The sequence below is a fragment of the Phascolarctos cinereus genome, unplaced genomic scaffold, assembly GCF_003287225.1.
Source record: "Phascolarctos cinereus isolate Bilbo 61053 unplaced genomic scaffold, phaCin_HiC Scaffold_5;HRSCAF=322, whole genome shotgun sequence".
Taxonomy (NCBI): domain Eukaryota; kingdom Metazoa; phylum Chordata; class Mammalia; order Diprotodontia; family Phascolarctidae; genus Phascolarctos; species Phascolarctos cinereus.
In genome coordinates this window covers 300,517,667-300,530,388 of record NW_027555958.1, presented here as the reverse complement: position 1 = coordinate 300,530,388, position 12,722 = coordinate 300,517,667, and the positions used below count along the sequence as shown (strand labels likewise).

The 12,722-nt window shown below is 44.6% G+C and overlaps 2 protein-coding genes and 1 long non-coding RNA gene across 7 annotated transcripts in view; 2 read left to right on the top strand and 1 right to left on the bottom strand.

The window, feature by feature from the left end:
- MED1 (mediator complex subunit 1) overlaps positions 1-6,940 on the top strand; it is a 37,121-nt gene extending 30,181 nt beyond the window's left edge. For all 3 annotated transcript variants that reach the window (XM_020997549.2, XM_020997548.2, XM_020997550.2), the window contains one exon: positions 363-6,940. In XM_020997549.2, the coding sequence (XP_020853208.1) occupies positions 363-3,609 (3,247 nt within the window). In that variant the 3' untranslated portion in view covers positions 3,610-6,940. The remainder of the gene's footprint in view (positions 1-362) is intronic.
- Positions 6,941-8,713: 1,773 nt separating this feature from the next.
- Positions 8,714-10,874, bottom strand: LOC110215774 (uncharacterized). 2 transcript variants are annotated; one of them, XR_002326609.2, is made up of 2 exons: positions 10,679-10,874; positions 8,714-9,169 (listed from the first exon to the last, which is right to left on the bottom strand). It is a non-coding gene; the product is annotated as an uncharacterized LOC110215774 (long non-coding RNA). The 2 variants fall into 2 exon arrangements; XR_013487210.1 differs by lacking the exon at positions 10,679-10,874 and adding an exon at positions 9,921-10,075.
- The window catches only part of FBXL20 (F-box and leucine rich repeat protein 20), a 108,546-nt gene continuing 105,080 nt past the window's right edge, over positions 9,257-12,722 (top strand). The window contains exon 1 of one of the 2 annotated variants that reach the window (XM_020997551.2): positions 9,257-9,632. In XM_020997551.2, the coding sequence (XP_020853210.1) occupies positions 9,444-9,632 (189 nt within the window). In that variant the 5' untranslated portion in view covers positions 9,257-9,443. Of the gene's footprint in view, positions 9,633-10,130; positions 10,542-12,722 lie in introns of those variants that run through there. The other variant, XM_020997552.2, reaches the window with a different exon arrangement.

Sequence of the window (12,722 nt, the reverse complement as noted above, 5' to 3'; positions counted from 1 at the left end):
GGAGGAAATTTTACCATGATTTTCAGTTCCTATTTTTTTTCATTTCTATATGAAAATAAGAATTTGGGACCCTTGTTTGGTTTTTGGGTTTTTTTTTTTGATATGTATTGCATAAATTTAAGTATGTTCAGGGTCAGCCATCATTGGAATGAGTAACTCATTCAAAGCTTTGGTCTTTGATAGAGATATTTCTCTTTTTCATCCTTTTCACTGTATATGAAAACCAAAGTCAGACAGTCTTAAATGGGATGTCTAAATATCATACATTAAAACATCAAAACCTGTTTTCTTGAATGAAAATGTAACATTGGTCCTAGTCAGAGGCCATTGCAATATTAACTTGTCTTTGTGCTGTCTTACAGATGTATGTCCATTCCTGTGACGATGAGGGCTATTCGGAGGAAAGCTGAAACCATTCAGGCCGACACACCAGCCCTGTCCCTCATTGCAGAAACAGTTGAAGACATGGTGAAAAAGAACCTGCCCCCGGCTAGCAGCCCAGGGTATGGCATGACCACAGGCAGCAACCCAATGAGTGGTACCACTACACCAACCAACACCTTTCCGGGGGGTCCCATTACCACCTTGTTTAATATGAGCATGAACATGAAAGAGCGGCATGAGTCGGTGGGCCATGGGGAGGACTTCAGCAAGGTGTCTCAGAACCCAATTCTTACCAGTTTGTTGCAAATCACAGGGAACGTGGGGTCTACCATTGGCTCGAGTCCGACCCCTCCTCATCACACGCCGCCGCCTGTCTCCTCGCCAGCCAGCAACACCAAGAACCACCCGATGCTCATGAACCTTCTTAAAGATAATCCTGCCCAGGATTTCTCAACCCTTTATGGAAGCAGTCCATTAGAGAGGCAGAACTCCTCTTCTGGCTCACCTCGAATGGAAATGGGCTCAGGGGCCAATAAGACGAAGAAGAAGAAGTCGTCAAGAGTACTGCCTGAAAAGCCCAAGCACCAGACTGAAGATGACTTTCAGAGAGAGCTGTTTTCAATGGATGTTGACTCACAGAACCCAATCTTTGATGTTAACATGACTGCTGACACACTGGACACTCCACACATCACTCCAGCACCTAGCCAGTGTAGCACTCCTCCCACAACTTACCCACAGCCAATACCTCACCCTCAGCCCAGTATTCAGAGAATGGTCCGACTGTCTAGTTCAGACAGTATTGGTGCTGATGTGACTGACATTCTCTCAGACATTGCAGAAGAGGCCTCCAAGCTCCCCAGCACCAGTGATGACTGTCCACCCATTGATACTCCTGTTAGAGACTCTTCAAGCTCTGCACATTCCCAGAGTGCCCTCTTTGATCCTGATGTTTTCCAAAACAACAATAATGAGAACCCCTATACTGACCCTGCTGACCTGATTGCGGATGCTACTGGAAGCCCCAATAGTGACTCTCCTACTAATCATTTTTTTCCTGATGGAGTAGATTTCAATCCTGACTTGCTGAACAGCCAAAGCCAAAGTGGTTTTGGGGAAGAGTATTTTGATGAAAGCAGCCAAAGTGGTGATAATGATGATTTCAAAGGATTTGCCTCCCAGGCACTAAATACTTTGGGAATGCCAGTACTTGCGGGTGATAGTGGAGAAAATAAGTTTAAGGGCAACAGCCAAGCTGACACAGTAGACTTCAGTATTATTGCAGTAGCCAGTAAGGCACTGGGACCTGCTGACATAATGGAGCACCACAGTGGGAGCCAGAGCCCTTTATTGAGTATGGGAGACTTGGGGAAGGATAAGACTCAAAAACGAGTAAAGGATGGCAATGGCACTGGGAATAGCAGTCTTTCAGGGCCAGCATTAGACAGTAAACCAGGAAAACGTAGCCGAACCCCTTCCAGCGATGGCAAAAGCAAAGACAAGCCTCCAAAGCGGAAAAAAGCGGACACAGATGGGAAGTCTCCATCTCACAGTTCTTCTAACAGGCCTTTTACTCCACCTGCCAGCACAGGTGGGTCCAAGTCACCTGGAAGTTCAGGAAGATCTCAGACTCCTCCAGGTGTTGCCACACCACCCATTCCTAAAATCACCATTCAGATTCCCAAGGGGACTGTAATGGTGGCCAAGCCCTCTTCACACAGTCAGTACACCAGCAGTGGATCTGTGTCTTCCTCAGGAAGTAAGAGCCACCATGGCCATTCTTCTTCCTCCTCTTCCTCTTCCACTTCTGCTTCAGGAAAAATGAAAAGCAGTAAATCAGAAGGTTCTTCAGGTTCCAAGATGAGTAGCAGTATGTATTCCAGCCAAGGGTGTTCTGGGTCTAGCCAGTCAAAAAGTTCATCCCAGTCTGTAGGGAAACCAGGTTCTTCTCCTATTACCAAACATGGGCTCAGTAGTAGCTCTGGGAGCAACAAAGTGAAACCTCAAGGAAAGCCATCATCACTCATGAACCCATCTTTGAGTAAACCAAACATCTCTCCTTCCCATTCGAGGCCATCTGGAAGCTCTGACAAACTTGCTTCTCCAATGAAACCTGTACCTGGAACTCCCCCATCCTCTAAAGCCAAGTCTCCTATCAGTTCAGGTTCTGGTGGCTCTCATATGTCTGGGACTAGTTCAGGCTCTGGCATGAAGTCTTCAGGGTTGGGCTCCTCAGGCTCATTGTCTCAGAAAACACCCCCATCATCTAATTCTTGCACAGCCTCTTCCTCTTCCTTTTCTGGTGGCTCCTCCATATCTTCATCTCAGAATCAGCATGGGAGCTCCAAAGGGAAATCTCCCAGTAGAAATAAGAAGCCATCTTTGACAGCTGTCATAGATAAACTGAAGCATGGGGTTGTCACTAGTGGTCCTGGAGGTGAAGACCCAATGGAGGGTCAGATGGGAGTGAGTGCCAATTCTTCTAGCCATCCTATGTCCTCCAAACACAATATGTCGGGAGGGGAATTCCAAGGAAAGCGGGAAAAGAGTGATAAAGACAAATCAAAGGTCTCTGTCTCTGGGAGTTCAGTGGACTCTTCAAAGAAGACTTCAGAATCTAAAAATGTGGGGAGCACAGGGGTGGCCAAAATTATCATCAGCAAGCATGATGGGGGATCCCCCAGCATTAAAGCCAAAGTGACTTTGCAGAAACCTGGGGAAGGTAGTGGGGAAGGGCTCAGGCCTCAGATGGCCTCTTCCAAAAACTATGGCTCTCCTCTGATCAGTGGCTCCACTCCAAAGCATGAACGTGGTTCTCCTAGCCACAGTAAGTCACCAGCATATACCCCTCAGAACCTGGATAGTGAGAGTGAGTCAGGTTCCTCAATAGCAGAAAAGTCCTACCAGAACAGCCCCAGCTCAGATGATGGCATCCGTCCACTTCCAGAGTATAGCACAGAGAAACATAAGAAGCACAAAAAGGAAAAGAAGAAAGTAAAAGATAAAGATCGGGACAGAGAACGGGACCGGGACAAAGAACGAGACAAGAAGAAATCTCATAGTATCAAGCCAGAGAGCTGGTCTAAATCACCTATTTCTTCAGAGCAGTCCATGTCCATGACAAGTAATACCATCTTACAAGATAGGCCCTCAAGGCTCAGCCCTGACTTCATAATGGGGGAGGAAGATGATGATCTTATGGATGTGGCTCTCATTGGCAATTAAAAACCTTGTTTTCTAAAAGAAAAAGAAGAAAAAACCGCATCAATTAAAAGCTCCGTCTAATGAGAATTGTAGAAAATCATCCTAAAGGATAAACCACAGGGGTCTGCTTTGCCCCAGATAATCTTGGGTGACTTGGTTTTGACTGTGCTTGGCAACATTAGACCTAGAGAGACCCTTGTATTGATCTTTGGCTATGGGGTTTGGTTCTGGGCAGCCAAGAATTCTGTGTTACTTTGCCAGAGAAAGTAGAAATTGCAGATTTGCTTTGGGTGGGAGGGGAAGGGATGTGGGAAGGGAAAGGGCGGGAAATAGTTATGCTGAAAATTTTCATATATATTTTTTTCTCCCTTTATCCATTTTTAGGCCATGTTTTAAACTGTCATTTTAGTGCATGTGTTGGAAAGACTGGGTAGGAAATGAAAAAGCAGTATATTCCTTGATGCATTTGCATGAAGGCTGTTCACCCTTGTTCGCTTGTCCATTTGAGGCAGGCGCAAATGAAGAATCTCAGTTGCTTTTAGACACTAAATAATGCAGGGTGTCTGCTTATGAGGAGTAGGCTTGGGGACAGGAAGGTGATTTTAGCTATTTATTTGTCAATATTTTAATACCTTGTTTTTATGCAGTGTTTCTCTTCTAATTCTATAGGGTGTAGAGTTCAAAGAAATTGAAAAGAAAAGAGCAAGGCCTGATAGTACAAAGTATGGACCCAGAGTTGTCACTGCAGCATTGGGTCTAGTCGGTCTGATAAAGGCCCATCTTTGAAGTCAGTTTAACAAAAAACAGAATGCTTTGAATTCTGTATGAGAATTAATTTCATAGAGTTTTTCATAGGGCTTATTGATACCCTAAAAATTGTTAGGGGATACTTTCCTCCTCCTGGGGAGGTTAGGTTTGATTTTAATTTCTTTTTTTTTTCCTTTAAAACAAAAACAAACCCAGAAAACCTGGGATGGCTTTCAGGATGTTAACATGTTTTTAAATACAACAAAATTGTGGTTTAATGTCATAGCTCCCTAGTTTAGTAACATTTAAATCACATCAGGGCTAACACTTCTTCTGTCTTTAAATGTGCCAAAAGCCCTCTTTCCAATATTTTGCCTGCAGGAGAAGTGATTGCCTTTCCTGAAAGCTGAGTTCCCTATCTCCCTTCATCTGAAGGAATGGGAACTCAGATCTCTGGTCACTCCACTGTGTGCTCCCTAAATGAGAGAAGTTATGAATTTGCAGCCATAGTTTCTCTTGAATCAATTTCAAGCTCACTGAGGAAGTGAGGTGCCTGGAATGATAGGTGGGCATGGAGATATATCATAGCTACTATGTAGCTACATAATTGGACCTTTTGGAGAAACAGGTCTTCACCTGACTTCTTAGGGACTACAATAATAGGCACTATAGAAAGAAAGAAATCCAGGAAAACAGTACAGGTGCAGCACAAGCTCTCATATTTGGAGGGTCCTCTTGAAAAAAAAAACTGCGGCCTTACTTTGATTCTGACACCTGCACTGTGCCATCCTTGATTTCATCCATGATCTGCATCAATAGGATGGGGCCTTCTATCCAGCACAACTCTTCTGGACTTTAAAAAGAAATGTGCCAGGTTGTGCATTGTTTTTAGTGTCAGAGTTGAGTGACCTTGACAAACAAGAAAGAGTTTTTCCCAGCTCTGTTTCTGCAGGTTGGAGTTAGCATATTGTTGGAAAGTCAGCTTTGGCTTTTTCTCTGGGACTCTCTTGAGTTCTTCCTCCAGTGTTCTCCCTTTTTGGGTTATCCATAGGCCGGGACTGACTTTTCACCAACCCTGCCACCTTTGTGTCCCTAGGTAATAGGAAGTAGGAAATGTTGCTAAGTAGAGCAAGGACAGTTATCTCTTACCATGTCAGAATCAAATGACTTGGGTGACACTAAAGGGACATGGGCAAGGTGATACCAGAGAGCTTTATCTCGAGATGCTGATACAGTGGCAGTCTCTCAGATATAAAACCAGGTAGAACTTTTCACAGGTAGTCACCTGGTTTCAATCCTCTTCCATTGACTTCTGCAGCAAAAAGTTTTAAGTTTTCTTTTTTTGTGGGAAAAACCTTAAAAAGGGTCACTAGGTAATATTGGAATACCAGGGGTTAAACTTTCCCAAATGGTTGGTACAAATACCAAAACAATTAAACTGGGAAGCTTTTTCTGTCTTTCCAACCCAGATCAAAGAATCCTGAGTTAGGATGTAGATGAAAGATAAGCCCCAGCATTTTCTGGATGAGCACGTCCCACACTTTGACCCAGCATCTGAACTTGCTTAACAGGAAGCCGGGGTTAACCTGCTGCACCCTGCATGACAACCAGGGAGCACTGCATTTCTCCATGGGGTGGAGAAGAGGTGAAATAAACCAAGCCTGGAACTCTCCTCCTCCCTCTTCTTTCAAACAGCAAGGAAATTAAGCATACGTGTACTTTTTTTTAGCTGGTGTCTTGTGTATATTTAGTTTGACCTGATTCCCTGTATTCTCCCTCTATCTTCCCCTCCCAAATGAAGAACAAAGCAGACAACAATCCTCAATTCTTTTATGAGATTAAATTTTATTTTGTCTTCTGGTTTTCTTGTTAGGAATGGTTAGTCAAAATAGTAAGCTGCTCTAATGCACATGAGGATTTCAAATGATCCAAAAAAATAAATTGTGTTTTTAAAGCAAAGTATTTGAGAGGGAAACATGAAGCAGGGTATATTACTTGCCAAAACAAGGATTGAGGATGTTGGTTTTGTACTGACAGGATTTTCCTTCCTAAGGTCCAGGCCAGAAAATGCAATACAGCAATATCATGAACTCCAGTTAGAACAAACTTTTTCAGGGAGCCTATGAGTCATGCAGTATCCATGATTAAGTCACTTCTTGCAGATGCCACAGTAAAGGAGGTACTTGTTCATAGTGCAAGGGCATTCATTCTCTTAGGTTGGGGAGGGGCTGTTATTTTGTCTTTATTTTTACCTTGGGGTTGGATTCTTATCTTTTTTTTGGGGGGGGGGTGGTTAACATCAAAAGCCAGGATGGGAATTATGCTAAACTGTAGGAACTGAACTTGTACAGTTCTTGAGTTCAGAAATGTGCATCAGGAGCAGGGGTGGGTCTTTTCTAAATCATCCTAGAAAGAATGTTTTCCAATTTGACTTTTGTTTGTGCAATTTTGTAAATACTTTGGGGTTTTCCTTTTTTTTTTTTTTTTGGAAAGTAGACAAAAATCTGTTTTGTGGGTTTGTTTTTTCCAAAACATTGCAAAAGAACCTGTTTATTTACTTGCAAATAAATTTCTTTGATAAGAAGCAATCTTGTCCCAAGTGTGATAGCTTTGTGCCTGAAATCTTATTTTTTTCCCCAAACTAAAATTCACAGTGTAACTCCACGTTTCCCCCCCCAACAACTATTACTTTTTATTCATTCATTCCACAGAAACTTGTCTTTAAAATTAAATTTTTTAAAAAGGCACAGAAGACTCCCTGAAGAGAGATTAGTTTTATTGGATTAGTGGTGAGTTTGGCATGGGTGAATCAGCATAAGCTGGAAAATAGGTGAAGAGAATATGTATTTCTTTTTATCTTAAACTGCCTCAAGGGAAATGAATAACCCTTTAATTATATTTGATCACACTGTCTGTGGTTAGGCAGTAAAATCCTTTTAAATGGTTCATTTAAGCCAACAGGAATCCTGCTGTGGAGGCCCTACACTTGAAGGAGACAACCACGCAGGACCGATTGGTGTTAACAAGTAACTAAAATGTGTGCAAAGAGCATTGATGTAGGGATTTCCATTTCTGGAATCAGCCTTTGGTCACTTTGATTATGTTAAAGTAATAATATGGAGGAATAAAATACACAGACTTTTATGATTCACAGCTATTTACAACTGGCGTTTGAGTGTGCCATACTTCAGAAAATGAGAGTTTCATGAAAAACTAACATTACAGTTTGGTAGAGCAATATTATTTTGTTTGAAAGTTACTGGTATAGGACCCTATTGCTGAGACCTTAAAGTCCAACTCTACTACCACTGACAAAGCTATGTTAATTGTTCAAGTAATTTTTATTTGTGAAGATGAAAATAAAGTTAACTAGAGATAATTCCACAATTGGCCTTATATTTTACATTACTCACTCTGATAAGTTTCATATGTAACTGAAAAGTTAACTTCAGACTCAGTACAAATGCTTATTAAAGGGGTGTGAGAAACTAGTCCATTCTTTCAACTTTTTTTGAGCATATATATTCAAGGTAGATAGTACTACTGCAGACTAAGTCTTAGCTCCAGTGTTTCAGCTGTGTTACGCCTGGCAGATTAATTTTACTGAATCGCAGTTTGCTTTGCTTACTTGGAAAATGGGGCTTTTGATATACTACATAATTGACGGTCACAAACATAGTCTGTATGAGTATTAACATTTTAGCAAAGATTTAAAGGAGGAGTAAGAACTCTCGTTTAAAAAATTTCTGCCATTAGGTCATTGACCTGTGACATCATTTGACCTGTGATCCTGTTTCCTTATCTGTAGGATCGAACTGTGTGTAATGTGTTTAAAGTCCCTAAGTGGTGTTGAGACAAAACAAAAAGGACCCAATATTCTAATGGAGGCATGCAACATTTAAAATAGAAAAGGCTAGGGACAGACCACTGATTTTATTGCTAAAGAGAACTCTTGATAAGGAAATTCCTATGAAATCTGGTGGGGACCTTCACTGCAGTTGAATTTTACAGAGTTGCGGAGCACAAAGAGATTACTTCACTTGCTGAGGATCGAAGGTCTTACTATTCTTCTCCTGGGCTTGTCTTTATTGCATTTAAACAGTAAAACACAAAATTTGGGGAGGGGGGCAGATTGTAAAAGATTTCCAGAAGGCAATACTGGAGTTGAGCCTTGGAAAGGTGGAGGTAAGGAGGAAGTTAAATTCATTCCTGGCCTCGAGGCTTGGAGAAAGTCTATTCAAACGTATATGATGTGAGACAGAATATTGAATTCTGGAACCACCAAATAGGCCAACTTGGATGGAACATAGCACGCATGAAGTAAAGTAATATTTTAGATTATGTCGGTAATTGTGTGGAAGATGGATTGGAGAGGAGATGGGAAAGTTTTATTTTTTATTATTTATACTACCTACTTCATAGAGTTCCTGTGAGAAAATCGCTTTGTAACTTTTAAAGCGCCACAGAAACAATTAATTATTGCTGAGAATGCTCATTCAGATGGTTTCCTAATCCGTGAGATGCCTTCCTACTCCGGGCTTGAGTATCATCTTCCTGATGTCGTGGTCCTCTTCGAACGAAGGATAAACCATACACGCACACAAGTCAGGGCCAGGACCTCACAAATAGTAGGCGCCATGGGACAAATATTATTACAATAAAAGACTTTTACTTCCGTAGAATCTTTCAAATTAAATGGAGGAGTATTCCCTCGGATCCTGCTGTGTCTAAAGATTCTCATGTCTCCTGGCCCTTTCACGCTTGTTTCTCCCGCTAAAATGTCGTCAAGAGTAGGGTTTCACCAATAGGCGTCTTGATTGGAGGACGGACAGACCTAGTAGGCCATTGGCCGAGGGAAGCGGGACGAAGGCTGAAAGGGCGGGGCCAACGCGGAACAGCCCAGCTCCTCCCCGTCTCGCCTCCCCCACCCCCACCCCCACGCGCCCCTTCCCCATCCCTGGCCCTAGACACACTATCCATGCAGGCGTGCCGCACCCCCTGACTCCCCAGGTCTGGGACTCTCTTTTCCCCCTTCTCCCACCTGGTGCGGTAGGGGCCCTCTAAACCCCTTGGTGCCATGCGCCCCCTCCCCAGCCAGGCCATGCACGATGACACACACCCCCCGCAGCAGCCTCCGGGGCCTCCCCGCCGCTCCCCTTAAAGCAATCCACGGGGGCGGGGGAGGCGGCGGCAGCACGAACACCAACACGGCCCTAAGCGAAAGAGGTCCGGAAAGAGAGAGAAGGAAAATGGCTCCAAGCCGGGACCGCCTGCTGCATTTCGGGCTCAAGTCTACCGTGAGTGCTAGTGGGGCGCCAGGGGGAGAGGAGCCTGGGGGCCCGGGGAATGGTGTCCTGTACGGTAGGACAGCACACACGTCGCCCCGGGGTGATTCTTGACGGGGTGGCTCGTGGCCGATCCCCGCGGGGGTCAGGCGTTGGGGGTGGGGGCGGGGGGGTGCTGGCTTCCAGCAGCTCGGGAGCCTTCCTCCTCCTCCCGACCTGCACGCGCACAAGCGCAAGCACTTACGATCACCGCCCCCCAAAAGACACACTCAGACACACACGCCATCTACGCTCACACACCAACACCCAGCTTTCCTTTGGCTCCTTTGATACTGAAGGGGCTTGCCCCGCCCGGAGGGACTAGGGATGGGCGGGGGTGGGGGCTCGCCCGGAGAGGAGGAGGTGGTCTCTCTCGCGCCGCCGCCTTGCGCTCGCGCTCGTGCTCGCGCCTCTCCTCCCTCTCCCCCTCCCCCCTCATTCTTCCCCTCCCCCATCCTTGCTGGGGCCCCGGCGGCGCTGCCCAATGAACGGCGGCGTTGCTGGCAGGTGGGGAGTGTTTTTGTTTTGGGTTGAAGTTGAGGCTGGGGAGAGAGAGAGATAGAGAGACAGAGACAGAGAAAGAGAGAGAGAGAGAGAAAGAAATAGAGAAGAGAGAGAGGGAAGAGAAGCGAGCCAGCGGCTCCCGCTGCGGGAGGTGGTGGAGGCCCCGCCGGAGTCGCTGCTGCTGCCGCTGTCGCTGCCGCGGCCTCCTCTCCCCGGGCTGGTGCCCGCTTCCCTTGCCCTCTCAGCACCGGGCCGTCCCGGCCCTCCCCGCGGGCCCCAGCCAGCCTCCCCGTCTGCACGCCGCAGCGCCCGGTCGCGGCCGCGCCCGCCGGCCCTATGAGGAGGGACATGAACGGGGTGACCAAGAGCAGGTTTGAGGTGTGAGCCCGGGGCCAAGGGGGTTGGCGAGAGAGGGAAAGAGGGGAGGGGAATTTCCCTTGCCCACCTACCCCACCCTAGCCAGGCCCCGGTGGTCCGGCCGTGCGTCCATAGATCTGGCTGCCAGGTTTCCTTACCGACCCCTCTGCAGCCCAGCTGCCCCACATCCTCCGCCGCCGGCCGGGCCGTGGACGCCGCCCGGCGGGGCCGTGGCCTCCTCCGCAGACAATGAGCCCTGGAAGGCGCCCTTCCCCCTCCATCCAGCCAGTGCCTTGGGGCGCCCTCATTTCTGAAACGTACCCCCTGCTCCTCCCCGCGTCCAAACTCCTTACAACTCTCCAGTCGTCCCGAGGGGCGACTGCCGCCCTCCCCCCTTTTTCTTGTTCCTCTCCCACCCCCTTCTCGTAGAATGGACTCCAGATTAAGATCCTGGGTGAAGGGGTAGGTAGTCAAGGAGGGGAGGAGATTCTTCGGGCCGGACCGTCCTGCCTCAAAGTAGGGAAGCCGGAGTGGGAATCTGGGGGAACCCAGAGAGGAACATGGGTTCTGGTTTCTTGTTCGGGTTGAGGTTTTTTTGTTTATATTTTTGGTTGCTTGGTTTAGGTATTGTTCTCAAACTTCCTCTTCTCTGTTGTTTTGAGGGATCTTCTTAAAGGTATGTTGGGGGGAATGAGAGGAGAGAGATCCGAGAGACTTATTCAGAAAATTCACCCCAATCTATAATTCTCACCCCCCCCCCAGTCTTTCCCCCACCCCCTCCTAGTTCTGAGGTTGTACATACTTCACAGAGTGATATAAAATTAAAGGCTGGAAGAGGAAACGTGAAAACAAAGTAGACGTCGTGGTGCGAGTTAGGAAGCAAACTGCTGTATGTTTTAATTGTCTCTAGGTGAATTACGGTAGCACAGTAATATAGGAAGGGGATAAGGATGATAAGGCAGAGACTTCCAGAAGAAGCAGAGAGTAAACGTTACATGGCCTTTTTGGGCAGAGACTCAGGTTGATCTGGGATCACACACAGCTTAGTGTACATAGCCAGGTGTTTTCCTTCATTTCCATTTGAAGGATGACATTGGAAAAAGCTAGTTAGAAAAGTAAGAGTTGTAGGAAGTTCTAGACACCTCTAGGGAGAAGATCTTACCAAAGGATCTTAAATGTTTATTGATTGGTTTGACTTTATGTGGTTTTGCCGGTTTGAGTGGGTTATAAAATACATTGTTACAGTACTACGGGAAGAATTAGAGAGAAAAGTTTCTAGTCTCCTTAGTATGTTTCTTAAATTGATCAGATAGGTTAAAAAAGGTATAGAAATGTATTTTAAGCTTCCTATTGGATTTGCACTTTTACAGAAGCTAGGGTTCCTAAATAGAAAGTAGACATAAAGAAGTATGTTTGGTTTCAGATTATTAAGTATTAGTATACAATTCTAGACTGTAACTAAAATAATATTGAATGGAAACTTTGAAGCTCACAAGAATCTTGAAAGAAAAGGCCAAATGTACAGAGATCTAAATAGTGGTTATATAGATTTTAATATTTCTGGTTCATTTTCTGTTTCTTGTTTAAGCTTATTTCCATTTTAGGTAGCACTTCTTTGGAGCTATGCTTTTAAATTATATTGCTCCTTTGCATTTTATTGTAGATATTAATTCATAACTTAGGTATAGCTATGATATATGCAAAAACAAGAACAATCAGATTTCTCTCCGAAGGAAATGTCTTTATTGAAAGTCAAGTTGCCTTATTATAGGCATGTAGCTTGCAAGTGAAAATTTCTGGAACTGACTTTAAGGTAGGAAAAAGAAGAGAGAAAATTATTTGAAAAATTATTTGTATAATGTTGTTACTGAATGTATGATTTAAAATATTCTGAACCAGGGGACAAATGAAAGATTTAGGAATCAGGAAATCTTTTAGGGAAATTCTTCATCTAAAATGAGTTTTTCTTAAAATATTTGCTTTTCTTAACCCTGTTTTTGCTAGCAAAATTATTAGTAAATTGTTGAATATTATTTAAAATAAAATTTTTGCTAACATCATTAAAAATATATCTTTATATGGTAAAGCACAACAATCTTTCACCTATGTATATCCCTGTACAGAAGTTTTATATTTCATAAGATAAGGAAATATGTAACATGGACAGACTTATACTTTAAGAAAGGCTGTAAGTCTATAATG